At 45.6% G+C, this 27,387-nt stretch overlaps 1 protein-coding gene across 1 annotated transcript; it reads right to left on the bottom strand.

The window, feature by feature from the left end:
* Positions 1 to 833: 833 nt before the first annotated feature.
* On the bottom strand, positions 834 to 27,175 carry LOC311119946 (alpha-tubulin N-acetyltransferase 1-like). The gene is made up of 12 exons (XM_084194592.1): positions 26,794 to 27,175; positions 26,268 to 26,328; positions 26,080 to 26,171; positions 25,257 to 25,314; positions 23,586 to 23,699; positions 18,999 to 19,100; positions 13,043 to 13,088; positions 9,341 to 9,415; positions 8,171 to 8,354; positions 2,726 to 2,829; positions 2,362 to 2,434; positions 834 to 2,028 (listed from the first exon to the last, which is right to left on the bottom strand). Exons 1-12 carry the CDS (start codon positions 26,889 to 26,891, stop codon positions 1,782 to 1,784), a joined length of 1,254 nt encoding a protein of 417 aa, XP_084050718.1. The 5' UTR covers positions 26,892 to 27,175; the 3' UTR covers positions 834 to 1,781.
* Between the last annotated feature and the right edge of the window lie 212 nt (positions 27,176 to 27,387).

The raw sequence follows: 27,387 nt of genomic DNA, 5'->3' as shown, positions 1-27,387 counted from the left end.
TCTTGATATGCCACACCTGTCAGGTGGATGGATTATCTTGGCAAAGGAGAAATGCTCACTAACAGGGATGTAAACAAATGTGTTCACAAAATGAGAGAAATTAGCTTTTTGTGCGTTTGGAACATTTCTGGGATCTTGTATTTCAGCTCATGAAACATGGGACCAACATTTTACATGTTGCATTTATATTTTTGTTCAGTATAGGTGGGGCTTCTGACATTGTAGCTTGATGATGATACTAATGCCGCATTCACGTACTAGTCGAAACTAGGAAATTCTGAAATGTCCGACTTGCTAACTGGTTGAAACCGGCATGTGTATAACTACAACCAGTTAGCAAGTCGGAAGTGTCAGAGTTTCCTAGTTCTGACTAAAAGTGAACGCAGCATTAGTAGTGAATGTCTAACATATAATCAGGACACCAATGTTTTTGGGATGATATCTGTGTGTGTGGGGAAGCAGGGTTGTGTTCATTAGAGCACAATATAGCAAAATGTTTTGAAACAAAACAAAAATTGCCATTTCTTTTTGGACAAATCCAAGTTGTTCCACCCCATTTTAAATAAATTGTCTTCAGTTTTTGGTGCCTAATGAACTCAACCCTGTCTTGTACTGACTGCCTGTAGAGTACTAGTGATACTGCAGTACCGGATTTAGCCTGTAGAGAGCAGTGCAGGAGGTTCAAGGGTATAGATGGGACATGAGGGTAACACATCGCACGCACTACATCAACATGTAGGTCATCAAATGTAATCTGTTATCAATACATGGGTAAATAACACAGACATAACAAGTAATGCTATTCCAACAGTATTAGGGACAAGTCCGTTTCTGTGATCAGTGTAGGCAATTTATTTCTACATAGAAAACATCTTGACATTCATAGCATAAAACTTTTCCATCATATAAAAAAAATCACAACAAAATAAATGAAAGTAGTATAAAATGTGCATAAAACAGGTCAACTCAAGTCTAATGGAATTTCGAGCATGGCTCCATTGCCTTTGCTTCAAGTTAATAATTGCTTGTCCACATGGCAGATTTAGTAGGTCTCTAAAGCTTTAGTTCTCGTGACCAACACCAACCTACGGACTAGTATTCAGTATTCACCGCTACATTCTGTTGCTTGTACTGTAACCCACCATTCTACACCCTCAGACTGTGGCTGCATCCCAAATGGCACCATATTCCCTATAAACTTTTGACCAGGGCAATAGGATGCCCTTTTGGACGCATCATGTGACATCTGGGCTGACTATTGTTGCATAGCAACCAACCCCCTCACTTCTTCAGTCTAGTAACCATAGCACCACTAATCAGTGATCAGGAGCGGGAGGAAGGGATTGGCTGTCTTCTTTTATCACTCCATTTCTCTAAATCCCTATTAAATCGGTTTCTTTCTCCTCTCTCTACTTCCTGCTTCTTATCCATCCGTCTGTCCGTCAGTCAGTCTGTCTGTCTTCCATCTCCTGCTTCTTATCCGTCCGTCAGTCAGTCTGTCTGTCAGTCTTCCATCTCCTGCTTCCTATCCGTCAGTCAGTCAGTCAGTCTGTCTGTCTATCCATGTTTGTCACCAGGGTCTGGTGCTCCTATACTCCTGCTTCCTATCCGTCAGTCAGTCAGTCTGTCTGTCTATCCATGTTTGTCACCAGGGTCTGGTGCTCCTATACTCCTGCTTCCTATCCATCCGTCAGTCAGTCCGTCAGTCAGTCTGTCTGTCAGTCTTCCATCTCCTGCTTCCTATCCGTCAGTCAGTCAGTCAGTCTGTCTATCCATGTTTGTCACCAGGGTCTGGTGCTCCTATACTCCTGCTTCTGCCTGATCCACTGAGCTGTGTTACAGCAGCTCTCTCCCAGCGTCCACGACCACCCTCCTCTCCCCCTGTCCCTCTCAACCCCCTCCAGGGGCCAGGGCTCTCCCCCTACCCCCATCCGGAGCCCCTTCTCCAGCACCCTGGTCTCCATCTCAGCCTGTTTGTCTGGTTCTCTGGTGGTCATCGTAGTGGTCTGGGCGCGGAGCGACTCCTTCCTGGATAGGGGCAGAGGTGGGAGAGAGATAGGCAGAGGGATGGAGAGAGAGAGAGAGAGAGAGAGAGAGAAGGCATATAATGAGAGGTAAGATGAGGGGATGAGTGGATGAGTGATAGAGAAACAGAGAGTGTAAAGAGGGAAGGGAACTCGTTTGTGTGCTGGAGAGAAGAACATGTAGGTCAGAGTCAAACACAGATCCACTGTAATTCAAGCTTATTTTTCTTGCTTTCATTTGTAGCCGCCCACTATTCAATGCCTTTCCAATCCCTACATGCATTTATGATATACAGTCTGTGAGATATTTCCTGAGTATGTCTATGTGAGGGCAAACCTGTCTGTGTGTCCCAGTGGGTCTGTCTGTCCCCCTGTGTCAGTCTCTCTGTCTCTTAATACTGGTCTCAAACCTGAGGAGGCACACAGCACTAACAGGTCAGAGGTCAGTCACAAGACAACACAGTACATTCCTGGGCACACTGGGTAAAGTAGTCTACGTACTAAATGGCACCCTACTTTTAACCATGGCCTTGTCTAAAGTAGCGCACTAAATAGGAAATATGCCCAAAAAGGCCCATAAGGCTATGGGCAAAAGTAGTGCACTATAGAGGGAATAGGGTGCCATTTGGGAGACATCCATAGTTAGTGGTGCGTTGTTACGGTGTACTACACATGTCCCATAGCCAATCAGATCTGTTTACCTGGCAGTTTGAAGGTGTTCTGCTGTGTCTCCAACAACAGCCCAAAGCCCCGGGTGTTGATGTGGCGACTGTAGAGGTTGCCCCTGGCAACTAGGCCCTGTTGGCTACCACGTCAATGGAGCAGGGCATGTAGAGAGGGTAGGAAGAGCCAGGGAAGGTAGAGAGGGTAGGAAGAGCCAGGGAAGGTAGAGAGGGTAGGAAGAGCCAGGGAAGGTAGAGAGGGTAGGAAGAGCCAGGGAAGGTAGAGAGGGTAGGAAGAGCCAGGGAAGATAGAGAGGGTAGGAAGAGCCAGGGAAGGTAGAGAGGGTAGGAAGGGCCAGGGAAGGTAGAGAGGGTAGGAAGGGCCAGGGAAGGTAGAGAGGGTAGGAAGGGCCAGGGAAGGTAGAGAGGGTAGGAAGAGCCAGGGAAGGTAGAGAGGGTAGGAAGGGCCAGGGAATGTAGAGAGGGTAGGAAGAGCCAGGGAAGGTAGAGAGGGTAGGAAGAGCCAGGGAAGGTAGAGAGGGTAGGAAGAGCCAGGGAAGATAGAGAGGGTAGGAAGGGCCAGGGAAGGTAGAGAGGGTAGGAAGGGCCAGGGAAGGTAGAGAGGGTAGGAAGGGCCAGGGAAGGTAGAGAGGGTAGGAAGGGCCAGGGAAGGTAGAGAGGGTAGGAAGGGCCAGGGAAGGTAGAGAGGGTAGGAAGAGCCAGGGAAGGTAGAGAGGGTAGGAAGAGCCAGGGAAGGTAGAGAGGGTAGGAAGAGCCAGGGAAGGTAGAGAGGGTAGGAAGAGCCAGGGAAGGTAGAGAGGGTAGGAAGAGCCATGGAAGGTAGAGAGGGTAGGAAGAGCCATGGAAGGTAGAGAGGGTAGGAAGGGCCAGGGAAGGTAGAGAGGGTAGGAAGGGCCAGGGAAGGTAGAGAGGGTAGGAAGGGCCAGGGAAGGTAGAGAGGGTAGGAAGGGCCAGGGAAGGTAGAGAGGGTAGGAAGAGCCAGGGAAGGTAGAGAGGGTAGGAAGGGCCAGGGAAGGTAGAGAGGGTAGGAAGGGCCAGGGAAGGTAGAGAGGGTAGGAAGGGCCAGGGAAGGTAGAGAGGGTAGGAAGGGCCAGGGAAGGTAGAGAGGGTAGGAAGGGCCAGGGAAGGTAGAGAGGGTAGGAAGATCCAGGGAATGGTAGATAGAGGACAAACAAGAGCAGGACAGAGAAAACGAGAGATAGTGGAAGAAAGAGGGAGGGAAAATGAATAGGGAGCGAAGGAGACAGAACGTAGGAAAGTACAGAAAGGGGAAAAAGACAAGTGTGTGCAGAGGAAAAAGTGAAGGAAACAGCAAAGAGAATTCCACAGAAGAAAAACACTAAATTAAAACAAAATTAGCAAACAATGGCAAAACTGAATGCTTGACAAATCATACAAACAATAACTGAAAACAAAAAAACATGATTGTGATATGAAGTGAAGGCAATGCCAACAGAAAGACCTGAAGACTGTGAGAATTGTGCAAGTAGGGCTGGGGTTCCCAAAGTTTTCCATTTGTTTGATAAGATTACAGATTTTCTCAGGGGACCCCATTTCAATTTCAGGGGAACCCACATGGGGTCCCAACCCCAAGTTTAAGAACCACTGAAGTTGTGGATTATGAAAAAGCCTTCTCAGCTCAATATCAAATTCTAAGCATTGTTTCTTGTTGACGTCATGTTGTTATGACAAACTTGCGAACTCCATGTTAATAAACATGAAAATGCCTCCAAAAGTCATCCAAATATTATTTTAGTGGCCACTTAATGAGAGTACATGTGAAAGAGAATTGTAGCTAAAGGTAAAACAGGCTCTAAACGGGGTCCCAGGGGAACAGAAAGCAATCTCACTTTTCCAGTTTTGTTGGAGATCGTTTTAATGCCTTATTCTAGAAAACGGCAGGTAAAAGTTACAGGCAGCATCATAATTCCCTCAATGGGACGACCAGCACACTAGGAAAGGCTGAAAAAGTTCTAACTGACATAGGGAGCCATGTTCCTTCTTCTTCTTCTCTGTTTCCTAGTAAATGAATCATTGAAATAATACTAAGCTCCCTGGCCTTGACAGACAGACGACAGCTAGGTTCCCTCCTGGTTCTCCACCCTTCTCTCTAAGTGTGCACTTAAACACTTCCCATCACGGATCCAAAAGCCTTGGATTGGTGTATGAAAAATGTATGCACTCACTAACTGTAAGTCGCTCTGGATAAGAGCGTCTGCTAAAATGACTAAAAATGTAAATGTAAATGTGTAAACATTGGGCAGGGGTAAGTTCCCACCATTGAGGGAGTTCGATTAAGTGCACCAGTCTATAGCCCGTGACTTGAACGGACAAAGAGGTGACCTTCTCCAACGAACAGTAATCTGCGGCTCGGTCATGTTGTCAAGAAGGCAGCATGGTGGATGGTGCAAAAACATACAGCAGCTCTTTTCCATCAAATATATGTTCACATTTTCAAACTAGTTTTCATTGGGAAGGCAGATAAAGTTTATATTTTTTATTTAAAGCGATCACTTTTGCAATGTGAAAACACAGAATCCTATTCATTACTACACGTGCTTCACCTACGGCATTTTGTTTTGTTTTTAGATAACGTCGCCATCTGCCAAAACGACGCACAATCACTGCACTCTACCCACACACACACACACACACATACTACACTGACACTCCAACACACACACGCATATTGATGCCACGTACACTCACACATACAGTCTTTCCCACTCTTCACATGCTGCTTCTACTCTGTTTATTATCTATTCTGATTGCCTAGTCACTTTTACCCCTACCTACTTGTACACTACCAGTCAAAAGTTTGGACACACCTACTCATTCAAGGGTTTTTCTTTATTTTTACTATTTTCTACATTGTAGAATAATAGTGAAGACATCAACTATGAAATAACACATATGGAATCATGTAGTAACCCAAAAAGTGTTAAACAAATCAAAATATATTTAATATTTGAGATTCTTCAACTAGCCACCCTTTGCCTTGATGACAGCTTTGCACACTCTTGGCATTCTCTCAACCAGCTCCATGAGGTAGTCACCTGGAATGCATTTCAATTAACAGGTGTGCCTTCTTAAAAGTTCATTTGTTGAATTTCTTTCCTTCTTAATGTGTTTGAGCCAATCAGTTGTGTTGTGACAAGGTATGGCGGGTATACAGAAAATAGCCCTATTCGGTGCAGTCGCAAAAACCATCAAGCTCTATGATGAAACTGGCTCTCATGAGGACCACCACAGGAATGGAAGACCCAGCGTTACCTCTGCTGCAGAGGATAAGTTCATTAGTTACCAGCCTCAGAAATTGCAGCCCAAATAAATGCTTCACAGAGTTCAAATAACAGACACATCTCAACATCAACTGTTCAGAGGAGACTGCGTGAATCAGGCCTTCATGGTCGAATTGCTGCAAAGAAACCACTACTAAAGGACACCAATAAGAAGAAGAGACTTGCTTGGGCTAAGAAACACGAGCAATGGACATTAGACCGGTGGAAATTTGTCCTTTGGTCTGGAGTCCAAATTGGAGATTTTTGGTTCCAACCGCCGTGTCTTTGTGAGACGCGGTGTGGGTGAATGGATGATCTCCGCATGTGTATTTCCCACCGTAAAGCATGGAGGAGGAGGTGTTATGGTGTGGGGGTGCTTTGCTGGTGACACTGTCTGTGATTTTATTTAGAATTCAAGGCACACATAACCAGCATGGCTACCACAGCATTCTGCAGCGATACGCCATCCCATCTGGTTTGGGCTTAGTGGGACTATCATTTGTTTTTCAACAGGACAATGACCCAACACACCTCCAGGCTGTGTAAGGGCTATTTTACCAAGAAGGAGAGAGATGGAGTGCTGCATCAGATGACCTGGCCTCCACAATCCCCCGACCTCAACCCAATTGAGATGGTTTGGGATGAGTCGGACCGCAGAGTGAAGGAAAAGCAGCCAACAAGTGCTCAGCATGTGGGAACACCTTCAAGACTGTTGGAAAATAATTCCAGGTGAAGCTGGTTGAGAGAATGCCAAGAGTGTTGAAAGAAGTCATCAAGGCAAAGGGTGGCTATTTGAAGAATCTAAAATCTAAAATATAATTTGATTTGTTTAACACTTTTTTGGTTACTACATGATTCCATATGTGTTATTTCATAGTTTTGTTGTCTTCACTATTATTCTACAATTGTAGAAAATAGTAAAAATAAAGAAACTTTTGACTGGTACTGTACATATTACCTCAACTACCTTGTACCCCTGCACATTGACTCAGTAACGGTACTCCTTGTATATAGCCTCATTATTTTATTTTTTATTGTGTTACTATTTATAAATGTTTTGTACTTTTTAACTCTGCATTGTTGGGAAAGAGCTCATAAGTAAACATTTCACGATAAAGTCTACACCTGTTGTATTCGGCGCATGTGACAAATACATTTGTTTTGACCTGGCTCACCCCCGGGAGGCAGCCCGGTTCCAAAACGAATGCAATCAACACGAACCTGGTTCACCTAGGGCAGGCCTGGGGCAGTGTTAAATCCATGACGGAAAGTGTGCCAGTGCACACTTAGAGAGAAGGCTGGAGAACTGGGATGCTAACAGGCTAAAAACCACTGCCCTTCCTTTACAAGAAGGAAACAGTGGTGGGAGGCGTCAGGGTGGTCAATGGAAGCTGAGCTGTGATCGGTTAAGGGAACTGTGCTCATGTTAGGACGGAGAGGAGCCAGAGGCAGAGACAGGAGGATGAAATGGACGTCAGGAAGGAGGAGGATTGGAGGATGGGATGATTGCATTTGTGAGTGGTCAAATTGGATAAAAAGGGGTGGGTTGGGTTTCCAATGTACACAGACAGTAGAGAACAGTAGAGAAAGAATGAAAGAGAACAGTGTTTAGAAAGAGAGGCCACAAAGAGAGCAGTGCTGGTCACACAGGACAATTAGGTGGGAGAGAGAGAGAGAGCAGGAGCGAAGGAGGCTTGGAATCAGAGAGAAAGCACTTTACACAGGGGCTGTGTACGCTCCTAAATGGCACCCTAATTCCCTATATAGTGCACGACTTTTTGACCAGAGCCCTGTGATTTCCTGGTCTAAAGTAGTGCACTACGAAGGGAATAGTGTACCATTTGGGATGCTGCCGCAGTGCCCTGAGGCTGGCTGTTTGTATAAACAATACTCTTAATGAAAGGAATGCTGTCCCCCCCGGCCAAGCCTTCAAAACCTGGCAGACAGGCCCTCAGATCTACTGCTGTGCTGTACACACTCTCTCACAATACTGGATTAGGTTACATAGTTCATATGGAGTGAAGTAGTATTAGTACCTAGGGTAAAAAATAAATAAATGCTGACAACCTTCCCAAAATGACTTAGTCCCTCCTGATTCTGGAAGTCAGGAATTACTCCATCCGAGATTACTCCTGCAAAACCTGGGCATTTTGGTTTGACTGTTTTTCCAGGAATACCATACCTGGTGCGTTTTGCCCTGTAGTTGAGGCTGTCGATGAGTGGGGGGTCGGGGGTCGGGGGTCGGGCCCCTGTAGCCCCCAGGGCTGGGGCCAGGGTCGGGTCGGGGCGCTGGCGGGCCCTGCTTGGGGAGCACGGGGAGGATACCGACAACGGGTAGGGGAGAGCCCTCTGCTCCTCTCGCACAGCTGGAGGGGGGAGACAATACCATGAGGGGGGAGAGGGGGGAGACAATACCATGAGGGGGGAGAGGGGGGAGACAATACCATGAGAGGGGGGAGACAATACCATGAGAGGGGGGAGAGGGGGGAGACAATACCATGAGAGGGGGGAGAGGGGGGAGACAATACCATGAGAGGGGGGAGACAATACCATGAGAGGGGGGAGAGGGGGGAGACAATACCATGAGGGAGAGGAGAGGGGAGAGACAATACCATGAGAGGGGGTGAGGGGGAGTCAGAGAGATGACTGCCAAATAGGGGATCATTGCATTACTCAGAATCTAATACAGGCTGAGTCAACAGTACATCATCATTGCACTAACAGAGGTTTTGTTAAGTATTCATAAAGTGGACATTAACTCAAAACTACATTCACACAAGGAGATTAATCAAGCAACTGCACAGAGACTTGACTGGACTGGACACAAGAGGTCCTATGTTACATTTGACCATAACTGTCAGTTGCAACATCCTAATGTTCACCAAGCTGCTCCTGAATGCTTATCCTAGTGAATAGCTCAGTGTCTTTCAGACTAAACTGACCTAACCAGGCAGAATAGATGGCACACAAATGCAGCTGAATGCCAACTGCCCTACAGCAATCTGTTTACAATGGCTGCAATGAAGTGGGAAATATCCCTACAACTAATGATGTTTAGTCCAGAGAAAATATTATGTATCCTCATCGGGCTGTCATACAATGTCTTAACTGTGTATTTTAGTACAATGTAAATTATGTAATGCTGACATATTCCAGCTACAGTTTATGATGTACTGTACATGAGCTGGTTTCCCAGACACAAATTAAGCCTAGTCCTGGGCTAAGAAGCATTTCCAATGAAGAATCTCCATTAAATGTGTTTAATCCAGGACTACCCTTAATCTGGGTCCGGGAAACTGGCCCATTAGGAGTTAGCCTCCATGTGTTCTGTCCAAGTTCAACGGTGGCTCACCCTCTCTCTCTGTTAGTGAGTAGGGCTTGATCTCTCCGTCCAGCTTTTTTGGGGGAACCTTTTTCAACTGGGCCGCTGTTGAAGAGAACCCAGTCAGCACAGGGGAAAACATTATGGCAGCCCTACGGCAGGCCTGGGAAACATTATGGCAGCCCTACGGCAGGCCTGGGAAACATTATGGCAGCCCTACGGCAGGCCTGGGAAACATTATGGCAGCCCTACGGCAGGCCTGGGAAACATTATGGCAGCCCTACGGCAGGCCTGGGAAACATTATGGCAGCCCTACGGCAGGCCTGGGAAACATTATGGCAGCCCTACGGCAGGCCTGGGAAACATTATGGCAGCCCTACGGCAGGCCTGGGAAACATTATGGCAGCCCTACGGCAGGCCTGGGAAACATTATGGCAGCCCTACGGCAGGCCTGGGAAACATTATGGCAGCCCTGGGAAACATTATGGCAGCCCTACGGCAGGCCTGGGAAACATTATGGCAGCCCTACGGCAGGCCTGGGAAACATTATGGCAGCCCTACGGCAGGCCTGGGAAACATTATGGCAGCCCTACGGCAGGCCTGGGAAACATTATGGCAGCCCTACGGCAGGCCGGGGAAACATTATGGCAGCCCTACGGCAGGCCTGGGAAACATTATGGCAGCCCTACGGCAGGCCTGGGAAACATTATGGCAGCCCTACGGCAGGCCTGGGAAACATTATGGCAGCCCTACGGCAGGCCTGGGAAACATTATGGCAGCCCTACGGCAGGCCTGGGAAACATTATGGCAGCCCTACGGCAGGCCTGGGAAACATTATGGCAGCCCTACGGCAGGCCTGGGAAACATTATGGCAGCCCTACGGCAGGCCTGGGAAACATTATGGCAGCCCTACGGCAGGCCTGGGAAACATTATGGCAGCCCTACGGCAGGCCTGGGAAACATTATGGCAGCCCTACGGCAGGCCTGGGAAACATTATGGCAGCCCTACGGCAGGCCTGGGAAACATTATGGCAGCCCTACGGCAGGCCTGGGAAACATTATGGCAGCCCTACGGCAGGCCTGGGAAACATTATGGCAGCCCTACGGCAGGCCTGGGAAACATTATGGCAGCCCTACGGCAGGCCTGGGAAACATTATGGCAGTCCTACGGCAGGCCTGGGAAACATTATGGCAGCCCTACGGCAGGCCTGGGAAACATTATGGCAGCCCTACGGCAGGCCTGGGAAACATTATGGCAGCCCTACGGCAGGCCTGGGTACAATATGAGAGGACCTAAACATGCCGTCTTACCTTCATACAAACACACACACTACTGAGAACACTGCACCCTACTGGACGTACACTATACGTACCATATGTCACATAATCCTGAGTAAATGTCTTTGCCCAAGAACATTAAAAGTGGAGTGAGGTTAATGTAACTTGCCTCTATACAACATGGCAGACATTGAATGGTAGTGGGTAGAGCCATCTATACAAACGGGTAGAGCCATCTATACAAACATATCTCTACTTGTCTCATATCTGTATAATGTCTCTGGTAGAGGGTGGGACTACAAACAGGTCTATTATTATCAGTGATGTGAGGAAGGCAGCCTGGAACATTGTTAGGAGTGGTGTATCTATCTGAGCTTAGGGTAACCATAGCAGCCTGGTACCTGGGAGACTAGGTCCAATACATGATCATATATCTACAGTATATTAGTCAGATATATTGTAGATTGTGTCATATCGGACCCATCTGGGAGAGAAGCAGGGTAGTGATACAGGAGAGAAAACAGAGAGAGAGAGAGAGAGAGAGAAGACAAGAGAGCGAGAGAGAGACAGAAGACAAGAGAGCGGGAGAGAGAGAGAGAGAGAGAGAGAGAGAGAGAGAGAGAGAGAGAGGACAAGAGACAGCTAGAGAGAGACCGAGAGAGAGAGAGACCGAGAAAGAGAGAGACCGAGAGAGAGGACGAGAGAGAGAGAGAGAGAGAGGACAATAGAGAGAGAGAGAGAGAGAGAGAGAGGACAATAGAGAGAGAGAGAGGACAAGAGAGAGAGGACAATAGAGAGAGAGCGAGAGCGAGGACAATAGAGAGAGAGAGAGAGAGAGAGAGAGAGAGAGAGAGAGGACAAGAGAGAGAGAGAGAGAGAGAGAGAGAGAGGGAGGACAATAGAGAGAGAGAGAGAGAGAGAGAGGACAATAGAGAGAGAGAGAGAGAGAGAGAGAGAGAGAGAACGAGAGAGAGAGAACGAGAGAGAGAGAACGAGAGAGGGGACAAGAGAGAGAGACCGAGAAAGAGAGAGGACGAGAGAGAGAGAGAGGACGAGAGAGAGAGAGAGGACGAGAGAGAGCGAGAGAGAGAGAGAGAGAACGAGAGAGAGAGAGAACGAGAGAGAACGAGAGAGAACGAGAGAGAGAGAGAGGACAAGAGAGAGAGAGGACAAGAGAGAGAGAGAGAGAGAGAGAGAGAGAGAGAGAGAGAGAGAGAGAGAGAGAGGACAAGAGAGAACGAGAGAGAGAGAGAGAGAGAGAGAGAGAGAGAGAGAGAGAGAGAGGAGGAGGAGAAACAGGGGATCAACAAAGGGATAGAGCAGCTAAACGAGAAAGAAAGGGGGGAGAGGAAAGAGGAAGAATAAAAGAAAGAAAGAGAGAGAGTTCCTTACAACAAGCCGTACATTCTCTGATCCTGCAGAGGAGAAGGAGGTGAGCCTGGGAAAGTTTGGTGAAACAAAAGCATCGTTTGGAAAAACGGAATAAGAACAAATGTAGTGCACTTCACAGAACAGCACTTTCCAGGGTTAGTGACTCTCGAAAAATGTCCAATATAATGGAGGGTGCAAATGGGTAATTGGGATTTTTTTTTTGTAGCCTACTTTTGTTCGTTTAACGAAAATGTAAAAAATTACAATATATTACTTCAGAAAAGTAGCACTTTAGCTTATCTCATACTATGGAGTGCACACAGGCATGTTACTGGAGACAGAACACGGTGTACAACATTTCTGCTACAGACAGTTTTATCACATCAAAACAAAGATGCCTCTACAGATTTGGGTTTCGTACGACACCTTTGAGTGGTTTAAGGCCAAATACATGCATTGACAGGATGACGTAACATCTAGCCATCTAGCTATTTAAAACCCCCAGCTGCAAACATTAGGATGTCTGTTTTAGCAGGGCAACAGAAAGACAGCCCAGTCTGCATTAGGCGTGAACACTAGCAAGCACTTGTGAGGGTGTGGACACCCGTGCTAGCACAAACCCTGCCCCTATTACCAGTCACCACACCACCACAGGCAGGAAGCCAACGCTGACTGCACCAGAGTAGTGGTGTTATTTCGGATGAGTAGTGTTGCGCAACTGTCTGTGTAATAATATAATATAATAATAATATAATATGCCATTTAGCAGACGCTTTTATCCAAAGCGACTTACAGTCATGCGTGCATACATTTTTGTGTATGGGTGGTCCCGGGGATCGAACCCACTACCTTGGCGTTACAAGCGCCGTGCTCTACCAGCTGAGCTACAGAGGACCACTGGTGCTCTATTCCCTATTTTAGTGCACTACTGTTAACCAGGACCCATAGGGCTCTGATCAACAGTAGTGAGCTATATAGAGGAAAAGGGAGCCGTTTGGGACTCAGGCAGTTTGCACAACACTACTCATCCAAAATAACACAGAATTAATGAAGAGATGGCCAGGCACAGAGATGGAATATTACCCGATCTGTTGGCGAAGAAACCGTCAAACACCACAAAGTTATTGACCTAGAGAGAGAAGGGGAGACAAGTGGACAGGGGAAGGGAGAGAGAAACAAGTGTGGGGAGGGAGGGAGGGAGGGAGGGGAGAGGGGAGGGGGGGAGGTGACACTGAAAAACATATTAATAATCCGCTCTAGGTAGATGATAGATGACCGCGCCCATGGAGCAAAATTATATCCAGGTCATGTAGCTAGTCTGTTTAACAGAATCATTAACCGTAGTGGCCCAACCTGATGAGAGCTAGTCTGTTTAACAGAATCATTAACCGTAGTGGCCCAGCCTGATGAGAGCTAGTCAGTTTAACAGAATCATTAACCGTAGGGCCCAGCCTGATGAGAGCTAGTCTGTTTAACAGAATCATTAACCCTAGGGCCCAGCCTGATGAGAGCTAGTCTGTTTAACAGAATCATTAACCGTAGTGGCCCAGCCTGATGAGAGCTAGTCTGTTTAACAGAATCATTAACCGTAGTGGCCCAACCTGATGAGAGCTAGTCTGTTTAACAGAATCATTAACCGTAGTGGCCCAGCCTGATGAGAGCTAGTCTGTTTAACAGAATCATTAACCCTAGGGCCCAGCCTGATGAGAGCTAGTCTGTTTAACAGAATCATTAACCGTAGTGGCCCAGCCTGATGAGAGCTAGTCTGTTTAACAGAATCATTAACCGTAGTGGCCCAGCCTGATGAGAGCTAGTCTGTTTAACAGAATCATTAACCCTAGGGCCCAGCCTGATGAGAGCTAGTCTGTTTAACAGAATCATTAACCCTAGGGCCCAGCCTGATGAGAGCTAGTCTGTTTAACAGAATCATTAACCCTAGGGCCCAGCCTGATGAGAGCTAGTCTGTTTAACAGAATCATTAACCCTAGGGCCCAGCCTGATGAGAGCTAGTCTGTTTAACAGAATCATTAACCCTAGGGCCCAGCCTGATGAGAGCTAGTCAGTTTAACAGAATCATTAACCCTAGGGCCCAGCCTGATGAGAGCTAGTCTGTTTAACAGAATCATTAACCCTAGGGCCCAGCCTGATGAGAGCTAGTCTGTTTAACAGAATCATTAACCCTAGGGCCCAGCCTGATGAGAGCTAGTCTGTTTAACAGAATCATTAACCCTAGGGCCCAGCCTGATGAGAGCTAGTCTGTTTAACAGAATCATTAACCCTAGGGCCCAGCCTGATGAGAGCTAGTCAGTTTAACAGAATCATTAACCCTAGGGCCCAGCCTGATGAGAGCTAGTCTGTTTAACAGAATCATTAACCCTAGGGCCCAGCCTGATGAGAGCTAGTCTGTTTAACAGAATCATTAACCCTAGGGCCCAGCCTGATGAGAGCTAGTCTGTTTAACAGAATCATTAACCCTAGGGCCCAGCCTGATGAGAGCTAGTCAGTTTAACAGAATCATTAACCCTAGGGCCCAGCCTGATGAGAGCTAGTCAGTTTAACAGAATCATTAACCCTAGGGCCCAGCCTGATGAGAGCTAGTCTGTTTAACAGAATCATTAACCCTAGGGCCCAGCCTGATGAGAGCTAGTCTGTTTAACAGAATCATTAACCCTAGGGCCCAACCTGATGAGAGCTAGTCTGTTTAACAGAATCATTAACCGTAGTGGCCCAGCCTGATGAGAGCTAGTCTGTTTAACAGAATCATTAACCCTAGGGCCCAGCATGATGAGAGCTAGTCTGTTTAACAGAATCATTAACCCTAGGGCCCAGCCTGATGAGAGCTAGTCTGTTTAACAGAATCATTAACCGTAGTGGCCCAGCCTGATGAGAGCTAGTCTGTTTAACAGAATCATTAACCCTAGGGCCCAGCCTGATGAGAGCTAGTCTGTTTAACAGAATCATTAACCCTAGGGCCCAGCCTGATGAGAGCTAGTCTGTTTAACAGAATCATTAACCGTAGGGCCCAGCCTGATGAGAGCTAGTCTGTTTAACAGAATCATTAACCCTAGGGCCCAGCCTGATGAGAGCTAGTCTGTTTAACAGAATCATTAACCCTAGGGCCCAGCCTGATGAGAGCTAGTCTGTTTAACAGAATCATTAACCCTTGGGCCCAGCCTGATGAGAGCTAGTCTGTTTAACAGAATCATTAACCCTAGGGCCCAGCCTGATGAGAGCTAGTCTGTTTAACAGAATCATTAACCGTAGTGGCCCAACCTGATGAGAGCTAGTCTGTTTAACAGAATCATTAACCGTAGGGCCCAGCCTGATGAGAGCTAGTCTGTTTAACAGAATCATTAACCCTAGGGCCCAGCCTGATGAGAGCTAGTCAGTTTAACAGAATTATTAACCGTAGGGCCCAGCCTGATGAGAGCTAGTCAGTTTAACAGAATCATTAACCGTAGGGCCCAGCCTGATGAGAGCTAGTCAGTTTAACAGAATCATTAACCCTAGGGCCCAGCCTGATGAGAGCTAGTCAGTTTAACAGAATCATTAACCCTAGGGCCCAGCCTGATGAGAGCTAGTCTGTTTAACAGAATCATTAACCGTAGTGGCCCAGCCTGATGAGAGCTAGTCAGTTTAACAGAATCATTAACCGTAGTGGCCCAACCTGATGAGAGCTAGTCTGTTTAACAGAATCATTAACCGTAGGGCCCAGCCTGATGAGAGCTAGTCTGTTTAACAGAATCATTAACCCTAGGGCCCAGCCTGATGAGAGCTAGTCTGTTTAACAGAATCATTAACCCTAGGGCCCAGCCTGATGAGAGCTAGTCTGTTTAACAGAATCATTAACCCTAGGGCCCAGCCTGATGAGAGCTAGTCTGTTTAACAGAATCATTAACCGTAGTGGCCCAACCTGATGAGAGCTAGTCTGTTTAACAGAATCATTAACCCTAGGGCCCAGCCTGATGAGAGCTAGTCTGTTTAACAGAATCATTAACCGTAGTGGCCCAACCTGATGAGAGCTAGTCTGTTTAACAGAATCATTAACCCTAGGGCCCAGCCTGATGAGAGCTAGTCTGTTTAACAGAATCATTAACCCTAGGGCCCAGCCTGATGAGAGCTAGTCTGTTTAACAGAATCATTAACCCTAGGGCCCAGCCTGATGAGAGCTAGTCTGTTTAACAGAATCATTAACCCTAGGGCCCAGCCTGATGAGAGCTAGTCTGTTTAACAGAATCATTAACCCTAGGGCCCAGCCTGATGAGAGCTAGTCTGTTTAACAGAATCATTAACCCTAGGGCCCAGCCTGATGAGAGCTAGTCTGTTTAACATAATCATTAACCCTAGGGCCCAGCCTGATGAGAGCTAGTCTGTTTAACAGAATCATTAACCGTAGTGGCCCAGCCTGATGAGAGCTAGTCAGTTTAACAGAATCATTAACCCTAGGGCCCAGCCTGATGAGAGCTAGTCTGTTTAACAGAATCATTAACCGTAGTGGCCCAGCCTGATGAGAGCTAGTCTGTTTAACAGAATCATTAACCCTAGGGCCCAGCCTGATGAGAGCTAGTCTGTTTAACAGAATCATTAACCCTAGGGCCCAGCCTGATGAGAGCTAGTCTGTTTAACAGAATCATTAACCCTAGGGCCCAGCCTGATGAGAGCTAGTCTGTTTAACAGAATCATTAACCCTAGGGCCCAGCCTGATGAGAGCTAGTCTGTTTAACAGAATCATTAACCCTTGGGCCCAGCCTGATGAGAGCTAGTCTGTTTAACAGAATCATTAACCCTAGGGCCCAGCCTGATGAGAGCTAGTCTGTTTAACAGAATCATTAACCCTAGGGCCCAGCCTGATGAGAGCTAGTCTGTTTAACAGAATCATTAACCCTAGGGCCCAGCCTGATGAGAGCTAGTCAGTTTAACATAATCATTAACCCTAGGGCCCAGCCTGATGAGAGCTAGTCTGTTTAACAGAATCATTAACCGTAGGGCCCAGCCTGATGAGAGCTAGTCTGTTTAACAGAATCATTAACCCTAGGGCCCAGCCTGATGAGAGCTAGTCTGTTTAACAGAATCATTAACCGTAGGGCCCAGCCTGATGAGAGCTAGTCTGTTTAACAGAATCATTAACCCTAGGGCCCAACCTGATGAGAGCTAGTCTGTTTAACAGAATCATTAACCCTAGGGCCCAGCCTGATGAGAGCTAGTCTGTTTAACAGAATCATTAACCCTAGGGCCCAGCCTGATGAGAGCTAGTCTGTTTAACAGAATCATTAACCCTAGGGCCCAGCCTGATGAGAGCTAGTCTGTTTAACAGAATCATTAACCCTAGGGCCCAGCCTGATGAGAGCTAGTCTGTTTAACAGAATCATTAACCCTAGGGCCCAGCCTGATGAGAGCTAGTCAGTTTAACAGAATCATTAACCCTAGGGCCCAGCCTGATGAGAGCTAGTCAGTTTAACAGAATCATTAACCCTAGGGCCCAGCCTGATGAGAGCTAGTCTGTTTAACAGAATCATTAACCCTAGGGCCCAGCCTGATGAGAGCTAGTCTGTTTAACAGAATCATTAACCCTAGGGCCCAACCTGATGAGAGCTAGTCTGTTTAACAGAATCATTAACCGTAGTGGCCCAGCCTGATGAGAGCTAGTCTGTTTAACAGAATCATTAACCGTAGGGCCCAGCCTGATGAGAGCTAGTCTGTTTAACAGAATCATTAACCCTAGGGCCCAGCCTGATGAGAGCTAGTCTGTTTAACAGAATCATTAACCCTAGGGCCCAGCCTGATGAGAGCTAGTCTGTTTAACAGAATCATTAACCGTAGTGGCCCAGCCTGATGAGAGCTAGTCTGTTTAACAGAATCATTAACCCTAGGGCCCAGCCTGATGAGAGCTAGTCTGTTTAACAGAATCATTAACCCTAGGGCCCAGCCTGATGAGAGCTAGTCAGTTTAACAGAATCATTAACCCTAGGGCCCAGCCTGATGAGAGCTAGTCTGTTTAACAGAATCATTAACCCTTGGGCCCAGCCTGATGAGAGCTAGTCTGTTTAACAGAATCATTAACCCTAGGGCCCAGCCTGATGAGAGCTAGTCTGTTTAACAGAATCATTAACCCTAGGGCCCAGCCTGATGAGAGCTAGTCTGTTTAACAGAATCATTAACCGTAGTGGCCCAGCCTGATGAGAGCTAGTCTGTTTAACAGAATCATTAACCCTAGGGCCCAGCCTGATGAGAGCTAGTCTGTTTAACAGAATCATTAACCCTTGGGCCCAGCCTGATGAGAGCTAGTCTGTTTAACAGAATCATTAACCCATTAAGCCTGATGAGAGCTAGTCAGTTTAACAGAATCATTAACCCTTGGGCCCAGCCTGATGAGAGCTAGTCTGTTTAACAGAATCATTAACCCTAGGGCCCAGCCTGATGAGAGCTAGTCAGTTTAACAGAATCATTAACCCTTGGGCCCAGCCTGATGAGAGCTAGTCTGTTTAACAGAATCATTAACCCTAGGGCCCAGCCTGATGAGAGCTAGTCAGTTTAACAGAATCATTAACCCTAGGGCCCAGCCTGATGAGAGCTAGTCAGTTTAACAGAATCATTAACCCTAGGGCCCAGCCTGATGAGAGCTAGTCTGTTTAACAGAATCATTAACCGTAGTGGCCCAGCCTGATGAGAGCTAGTCTGTTTAACAGAATCATTAACCCTAGGGCCCAGCCTGATGAGTAAGGCTTTGGAGGTTATCTCAGTCAGGAGGAAGACACACTGTGGTGTAGTCACAAACAGGAAGTGACTCATACTGTAGGCGGTGTCCCAAATGGCAGCCCATTCTCTTTAGTCTTTTCTATAATTAGCCCATAACCCCCTTCACCGCCTGTCTTATCTCAGTCTGAAACAGTCCGTTTATGAAATGTTCATATCTATTTTCATTATCTTAGGTTGTACTGTTAGGCCTGTATAATCATTTACCAGAGAGTGACGATACAGTGTTGAGGAATACAAAAGCACTGGTGGCACAATCACAGGAGAGACCGCCCTCAAATCATACCTGAGGTACACTGTTTTTCAGACAGTAATGCTTCTCCAGGAAAGAGAGGAACTTCGGGGAGGGCCTGTCGTAAGCCATCAGCACTGGCTCCACATTTTTGTGCTGAACATGGGGGGGGGGGGGAGAGATCCGAGGCAAAACATAGCAAATTACGACACGTCTCAACTAGCAAACAGACATTTGAAGAACAGGCTCTTGGCAACACTCTAATCTCTAGCAATGTAATTTCTAGTCCAACGACTCTGCCTCAGCCACCACCACATTCCAGTCTGTACGCTCTACTTTTCATAGCATGGTCAATTCAGACTGAATGCTCTACTCGACAATGGTGAGAGCAGAGGTGTATTAATTTAGTGCAAACCGTAAACAAAAACATTTTGCAAATATTTTTAGTTTTGTAATGAAAAGGAGAGTTTCTTATAGGACAAATTCAGGTAGGTCCATTCCTGTTTCGTCCCATTTGCTTCCCTTTGGTTCCTAGTGAATACAACCCAGCTGTGACCAGGCTATAGTGGTCATTCCTTCTGTCCAGGGTTGGGGTCAATTCTAATTGAAGTCACTCAATTCAGGAAGTGATTCGGGGAAGAAAATGTAAATGTATCAAAATACACTGAACAAAAATATGAACGCAACATGTAAAGTGTTGGTCCCATGTTTCATGAGCTGAAATAAAAAGATCCCAGAAATGTTCCATACGCACAAAAAGTTTATTTCTCTCAAATTATGTGCACACATTTCTTTACATCCCTGTTAGTGAGCATTTCTCCTTTGCCAAGATAATCCATCCACCTGACAGGTGTGGCATATCAAGAAGCTGATTAAACAGCATGATCATTACACAGGTGCACATTGTGCTGGGGACAATAAAAGGTCACTTTAAAATGTGCAATTTGTTCACACAATGCAACAGATGTCTCAAGTTTTGAGGGAGCGTGCAATTGGCATGCTGACTGCAGGAATGTCAACCAGAGCTTTTGCCAGATAATTTAATTTAAATTTCTCTACCATAAGTCATTTTTGGAAAAATGGCAGTACGTCCAACCGGCCTCACAACCGCAGACCACGTGTATGGCGTTGTGTGGGTGAGCAGTTTGCTGATGTCAACGTTGTGAACAGAGTGCCCCATGGTGTCTCCCGAGTGGCACAGTGGTCTAAGGCACTGCATCGCAGTGCTAACTGTGCCACTAGAGATCCTGGTTCGAATCCAGGCTCTGTCGCCGCCGGCCGCGACCGGGAGACTCATGGGCGCCGCACAATTGGCCCAGCGTCGTCCAGGGTAGGGGAGGGAATGGCCGGCAGGGATGTAGCTCAGTTGATAGAGCATGGCGTTTGCAACGCCAGGGTTGTGGGTTCGTTTCCCACGGGGGGCCAGTATAAAAAAATAAAATAAAATGTATTCACTAACTAACTGTAAGTCGCTCTGGATAAGAGCGTCTGCTAAATGACTAAAATGTAAATGGTGGCGGTGAGGTTATGGTATGGGCAGGCAGGCAGAAGTTACGGACAATGAACACAATTGCATTATATCGATGGCAATATGAATACACAGAGATACCTTGACGAGATCCTGAGGCCGATTGTCGTGCCATTCATCCACCGCCATCACCTCATATTTCAGCATGATAATGCACGGCTCCATGTCGCAAGGATCTGTACACAATTCCTGGAAGCTGAAAATGTCCCAATTCTTCCATGGCCTGCATACTCGCCAGACATGTCACCCATTGAGCATGTTTGGGATGCTCTGGATCGATGTGTACGACAGCATGTTCCAGTTCCCGCCAATATACAGCAACTTCGCACATTCATTGAAGAGGAGTGGGACAACATTCCACAGGCCACAATCAACAGCCTGATCAACTCTATGCGAAGGAGATGTGTCGCGCTGTATGAGGCAAAAGGTGGTCACACCAGATACTGACTGGTTTTCTGATCCACGCCCCTACCATCTGTGACCAACAGATACATACAGTGGGGAAAAAAAGTATTTAGTCAGCCACCAATTGTGCAAGTTCTCCCACTTAAAAAGATGAGAGAGGCCTGTAATTTTCATCATAGGTACACGTCAACTATGACAGACAAAATGAGAAAAAAAAATCCAGAAAATCACATTGTAGGATTTTTAATGAATTTATTTGCAAATTATGGTGGAAAATAAGTATTTGGTCAATAACAAAAGTTTCTCAATACTTTGTTATATACCCTTTGTTGGCAATGACACAGGTCAAACGTTTTCTGTAAGTCTTCACAAGGTTTTCACACACTGTTGCTGGTATTTTGGCCCATTCCTCCATGCAGATCTCCTCTAGAGCAGTGATGTTTTGGGGCTGTCGCTGGGCAACACGGACTTTCAACTCCCTCCAAAGATGTTCTATGGGGTTGAGATCTGGAGACTGGCTAGGCCACTCCAGGACCTTGAAATGCTTCTTACGAAGCCACTCCTTCGTTGCCCGGGCGGTGTGTTTGGGATCATTGTCATGCTAAAAGACCCAGCCACGTTTCATCTTCAATGCCCTTGCTGATGGAAGGAGGTTTTCACTCAAAATCTCACGATACATGGCCCCATTCATTCTTTCCTTTACACGGATCAGTCGTCCTGGTCCCTTTGCAGAAAAACAGCCCCAAAGCATGATGTTTCTACCCCCATGCTTCACAGTAGGTATGGTGTTCTTTGGATGCAACTCAGCATTCTTTGTCCTCCAAACACGACGAGTTGAGTTTTTACCCAAAAGTTATATTTTGGTTTCATCTGACATTCTCCCAATCTTCTTCTGGATCATCCAAATGCACTCTAGCAAACTTCAGACGGGCCTGGACATGTACTGGCTTAAGCAGGGGGACACGTCTGGCACTGAAGGATTTGAGTCCCTGGCGGCGTAGTGTGTTACTGATGGTAGGCTTTGTTACTTTGGTCCCAGCTCTCTGCAGGTCATTCACTAGGTCCCCCCGTGTGGTTCTGGGATTTTTGCTCACCGTTCTTGTGATCATTTTGACCCCACGGGGTGAGATCTTGCGTGGAGCCCCAGATCGAGGGAGATTATCAGTGGTCTTGTATGTCTTCCATTTCCTAACAATTGCTCCCACAGTTGATTTCTTCAAACCAAGCTGCTTACCTATTGCAGATTCAGTCTTCCCAGCCTGGTGCAGGTCTACAATTTTGTTTCTGGTGTCCTTTGACAGCTCTTTGGTCTTGGCCATAGTGGAGTTTGGAGTGTGACTGTTTGAGGTTGTGGACAGGTGACTTTTATACTGATAACAAGTTCAAACAGGTGCCATTAATACAGGTAACGAGTGGAGGACAGAGGAGCCTCTTAAAGAAGAAGTTACAGGTCTGTGAGAGCCAGAAATCTTGCTTGTTTGTAGGTGACCAAATACTTATTTTCCACCATAATTTGCAAATAAATTCATAAAAAATCCTACAATGTGATTTTCTGGATTTTTTTCTCTCAATTTGTCTGTCATAGTTGACGTGTACCTATGATGAAAATTACAGGCCTCTCATCTTTTTAAGTGGGAGAACTTGCACAATTGGTGGCTGACTAAATACTTTTTTTCCCCACTGTAGCTGTAATCCCAGTCACGTGAAGTTCCTAGATTAGGGCTTAATTTATTTATTTCAATTGACTGATTTTTTATATAATAATAATAATAATAATATGCCATTTAGCAGATACTTTTATCCAAAGCGACTTACAGTCATGTGTGCATACATTTTTACGTATGGGTCGTCCCGGGGATCGAACCCACTACCCTGGCGTTACAAGCGCCGTGATCTACCAATTGAGCTACAGAGGACCACAACTGTAAATGTAACTCAGTAAAATCTTTGAAATTGTTGCATGTTGCATTTATATTTTTGTTCAGTATAAATATCTCCTTTTCAGTTTTGTAGAGAAATCTTGACTAATAAATGAAATATTTTCAATTATTGAATAGGAATTTCAGTTTACTTCTTGAACTGACTAACTTAAATTCAAATTGACCCCAACCCTACATCCGTCCCAGGTAAACCCCAACCTTGCAGCCGTCCCAGGTAAACCCCAACCCTGCATCCGTCCCAGGTAAACCCCAACCCTGCATACGTCCCAGGTAAACCCCAACCCTGCATCCGTCCCAGGTAAACCCCAACCCTGCATCCGTCCCAGGTAAACCCCAACCCTGCATCCGTCCCAGGTAAACCCCAACCCTGCATACGTCCCAGGTAAACCCCAACCCTGCATCCGTCCCAGGTAAACCCCAACCCTGCATCCGTCCCAGGTAAACCCCAACCCTGCATCCGTCCCAGGTAAACCCCAACCCTGCATACGTCCCAGGTAAACCCCAACCCTGCATCCGTCCCAGGTAAACCCCAACCCTGCATCCGTCCCAGGTAAACCCCAACCCTGCATCCGTCCCAGGTAAACACTAAATATGTTGTGAAATCTGTTATGAATGTATTTTAATGTTTTTTAAATGTATAACTGCCTTCATTTTGCTGGACCCCAGGACGAGTAGCTGCTGCCTTGGCAGCAGCTAATGGGGATCCATAATAAATACAAATACAAAACCCTGCATCCGTCCCAGGTAAAGGCACGGTGTCTGTCTCACCTGCAGCATGAAGCTAAACAGCTCCAGTCCATAGCCGTGCCTCTGAAGGTTCTCTGTCACAAAGAAATCCAAGACACACAGAGGCTCTGCCTCGACATGCGCCCCTCGCTGGTCCTATGGAGACATTACAATACATTCAATTCACAATTCAAGTCAATTCTCAATTGAATTTAATTCAACTTGATTAATCCCCTCAGGGGCAATTACGAGTAATCAAAAACATCATAGTGAGGGAAACTAGTACATTTGAATAGGGCTGGCACAATTCCTGTATAACCATGTAACCGACAGTTATGGATGAAGACCATAAATAAATATTTGTTTTGTAGTTTTTTTTGTCAAACAGCTGACTGAATGATCACAATGTAACAGCAACACATAGAAATAGAATGAATAGAACATGCTTGGAACCTCTATCCCTGGCAATTTGACTGGCAAACTCAAATTGGTAGAGAGGTCAATGGAACGCAGACCGCTGGGGACAGAAGAAAGACGACGGATTGGCATTCAACAAATCTGATCTAACAAAGTGGAGATTCGTCAAATCCGTCATGATTGATGTATTGTAACAGGCTCATAATGTGGTCACTAAAGTCCTATTTTAATATAGTGGGCTGTTTTCGCTGCATAACATTTAGAAGTTGTCCCTTTTCAGGTTTAGAAGAAGTGACTGCTAAATGCTACCTCCTGTTCGTATAAGCTGGTAGCATAGCTAGCATACAGAAATCAGTGGTGGTAGTCAAAGTCGTTTTTTATCTGTAATGCAGTTGATTGATGATGGTGACATGAACATGTATTGGGGTTGACGTCTATACAAGCATTATACTCCAATTTTTACCTCAACATAGTGTGAAATACACATAATAAACAATACCCTAAATGTAGGCTAATTTTGCTGGGGGGCAACGAGGAGATTCAGAATCGTTTCCATAGCATTTCCATTGTTTTGGTTGAGTTCCATTGACCTCTTTAACGCATCTATGGCTAGGTTGAAGATGTGAAGGTTAAAACAATGTAATAATTCCATGCGGAAGCGTTCGAAAATAAAACAAATTCATGGCACCAGTGCCGTTGCTGGATTCTACAGGATTAGCATTGAAAAACGTGACCAGCGGTCGGGAAATCCGTTTTTAAAAATGTCTAAATGAATAGAATGACAGTTAAGCAGTAATGCTATGCGTTATCTTAGTAGTTAGCTGAAATTCACTACAATTGAGTTTATTTTCTGCTTTACTCCTATGGGTACGCTCGCAATGGCCGCAAGTTCACCCATTATGCTATCATTGACTTGAATGGGGACGCCCATTCTATTCATTCTATTTATACTGAACAAAAATATAAACGCAACATGCAACAATTTCAAAGGTTTTACTGAGTTACAGTACATATAAGGAAATCAGTCAATTGAAATACATTTATGAGGCCCTAATCTATGGATTTCACATGATTGGGCAGGGGTGCAGACATAGGCCCACCCACTGGGGAGCCAGGCCCAGCCAATCAGAATTAGTTTTCCCCCACAAAACGGCTTTATTACAGACAGAAATACTCCTCAGCACTACTGAAATGTTGCAAACAGGGAACACACTTTTGCATTAATAGGAACAAACTTTTGCATATATTGCATCAAATACATTGTGGGAAAACACAATGAAAGAAAGTGGAACTCACAAGCAGAAATAACTTCTTATAGCCGACCTTCAGAAACCCCACTGCAAGTCCCCTTCCTCTGTGTGTGTGAGAGAGAGAGAGAGCGAGAGAGAGAGAGAGAGAGAGAGAGAGAGAGAGAGAGAGAGAGAGAGTGTGTGTGAGAGTGTGTGTGAGAGTGTGTGAGAGACAGAGAGAGTGTCAAGCTGCTACATTGGAAGCAAGAGGGTTGAAATCACAAAATGATTAACCTAGTTTTCCATTTGAGTGAATTCCACTGAGAGAAAGCAGAACTAGTAGTGTTGGTTTCAGCACCACACCGTTTCTTAGCTTGTAAATCCACTAACCCTGCACCCCCTTTGTGACCTCACAACTCATTACAGCAACAAGAAAGAAAGAAAGAAATAACTAAATAACTAACTAAATAAATAAATAATTATGTGACAATAGGTGGCCTTGAAAAGCTTTTGCTACTGTATGATGATGAACAAACGTTAATACTTGAAGGACTTCCAAAGAGAGGTTTGAAACAGATGTGCATGCATGTTCTGTTGTCTCATTCTGTCTGATGCTGGACAACACGTACTCAATAGTAGAGCATTACATGTTCTAATCTAATCTGTGATGGGGAGTGAGGAGTTAGGAGGCTTTCCCCGTTCTAGTAATCCTATTTCTATGTTCCAGAAGAGGCTATAAACAGGGAGCTGAGGGTGCATGTTCTGTGATGATGAGTGAGGAGTTAGGAGGCTTTTCTAGTAATCCTATTTCTATGTTCCAGAAGAGGCTATAAACAGGGAGCTGAGGGTGCATGATCTGTGATGATGAGTGAGTGAGGAGGTAGCGGTACCCATTGCTTTCTCCATCCTTCAGCAGGTAGAGATGGTGCTTGTTGGTCTGCAGCTTTGATGCACTTGTGATTGGGGCTGTCAAGTATTGGGCCTGGGGAAAGACAATGCAGTGAATGAAACTACGGCAACACAAATATGCTATAGCGCGCACACACACACACACACACACACACACACACACACATACCTTGGCTGAGGCTCTTCCAAGTTCATCAATTATTGCTGCAATTAGAGGTTGAGGATCTGACCTACATTAAAGAATAAAAATATAAAAATAGAGATGGGAGGTTTGTTTCATGTCACACTGTAACAGCTAAATATATATTGATCTCGTGTGTATTATAAACCTATTAATGTATTGGTCTAATGTGGTAGCCTAGTGTTTCAAACTACTCAGTGATCTTCTATCCAAAATAGTGAAAACTTAAGAATATAATGTAGGTTACATATAGGCTTCATAGACGCGTTTTTGTCAGCTTTAAGAACTGTCACTTTGCATTTTGCAAACCGAGGAAGGCTTGAATGATTGTCAACACATTGACGTCACGCACAACTGTATTGGGCTGAAGATCTCCGCAATCATGTTGTAATAGACATCACATGTAGCCAGAGATCGTAAACTTAGCTTCAAACACATTAGATTTGCATTTCATCAGCGAATGTTCCAAATTAAAAGCTGTTCTGGCTGCAGAAAACGAATAGAATAACGTTACCTTCCCAGCGATTTTCGAACTGCAATTAGGTTTTGATCCAAAACTGTAATCCTTTCAGGGAAAATGTGCTTTACATCAAAAGTGGTTTCCATATTCATTAAAAGGCGGCTATCTCGTACTACGAGTCGTAGTATAAAATCAGTGCTCCCACATGTGTGATTTATTGCCCCGCTAACGTGTAGCTACGCTAGCCAGCTAGAGATATCTGCAAAACAATAGCACTGTTAGCAAAGCTAGCTAGCAACTTCGGCCCTCGAGATAGAATAACATTGGCCACTGATTTTACAGTTACTAAACTATGTTATTAATAAGCAACAGTAACTAGCTACAGTTTCAAAACGCCGGCCATGTAGTGGTAATATTGTATAAATCCTGTCTTTGTGGAGTTGTAACTCAGGGTAACCCAATACCATAATACTACTAAAAAACACGGCCCTTTATGAAAGCGTAGCCTACTTAACTTTAATAATTAAAAAAATTAAAGTAAATAAACAATGACATAAAAGAAAAACTTGAAATGCCAATATTGCACATCATATCAGTTAGTGTAAAGCAGCCACGATGAGCCTGAAGTAAAATCTGTGCATTTATGCA

The sequence above is a fragment of the Coregonus lavaretus genome, assembly GCF_964263955.1.
Source record: "Coregonus lavaretus genome assembly, contig: HAP1_SCAFFOLD_2621, whole genome shotgun sequence".
In the NCBI taxonomy this organism is placed as follows: domain Eukaryota; kingdom Metazoa; phylum Chordata; class Actinopteri; order Salmoniformes; family Salmonidae; genus Coregonus; species Coregonus lavaretus.
Note: the sequence above shows the minus strand (reverse complement) of the source record. Positions and strands in the feature narration are given on the sequence as shown.

Bases quoted from the DNA above. Each gene is read 5' to 3' on its own strand.
- LOC311119946 (XM_084194592.1), bottom strand. From the start codon at position 26,891: ATGAATATGGAAACCACTTTTGATGTAAAGCACATTTTCCCTGAAAGG. The intron at 13,089-18,998 runs GTATGATTTGAG...TTCTCTCTCTAG, and splicing joins TGAAAAACAGTGTACCTCAG to GTCAATAACTTTGTGGTGTT. The intron at 2,435-2,725 runs GTAAACAGATCT...GTGCCTCCTCAG, and splicing joins GAACACCTTCAAACTGCCAG to GTTTGAGACCAGTATTAAGA.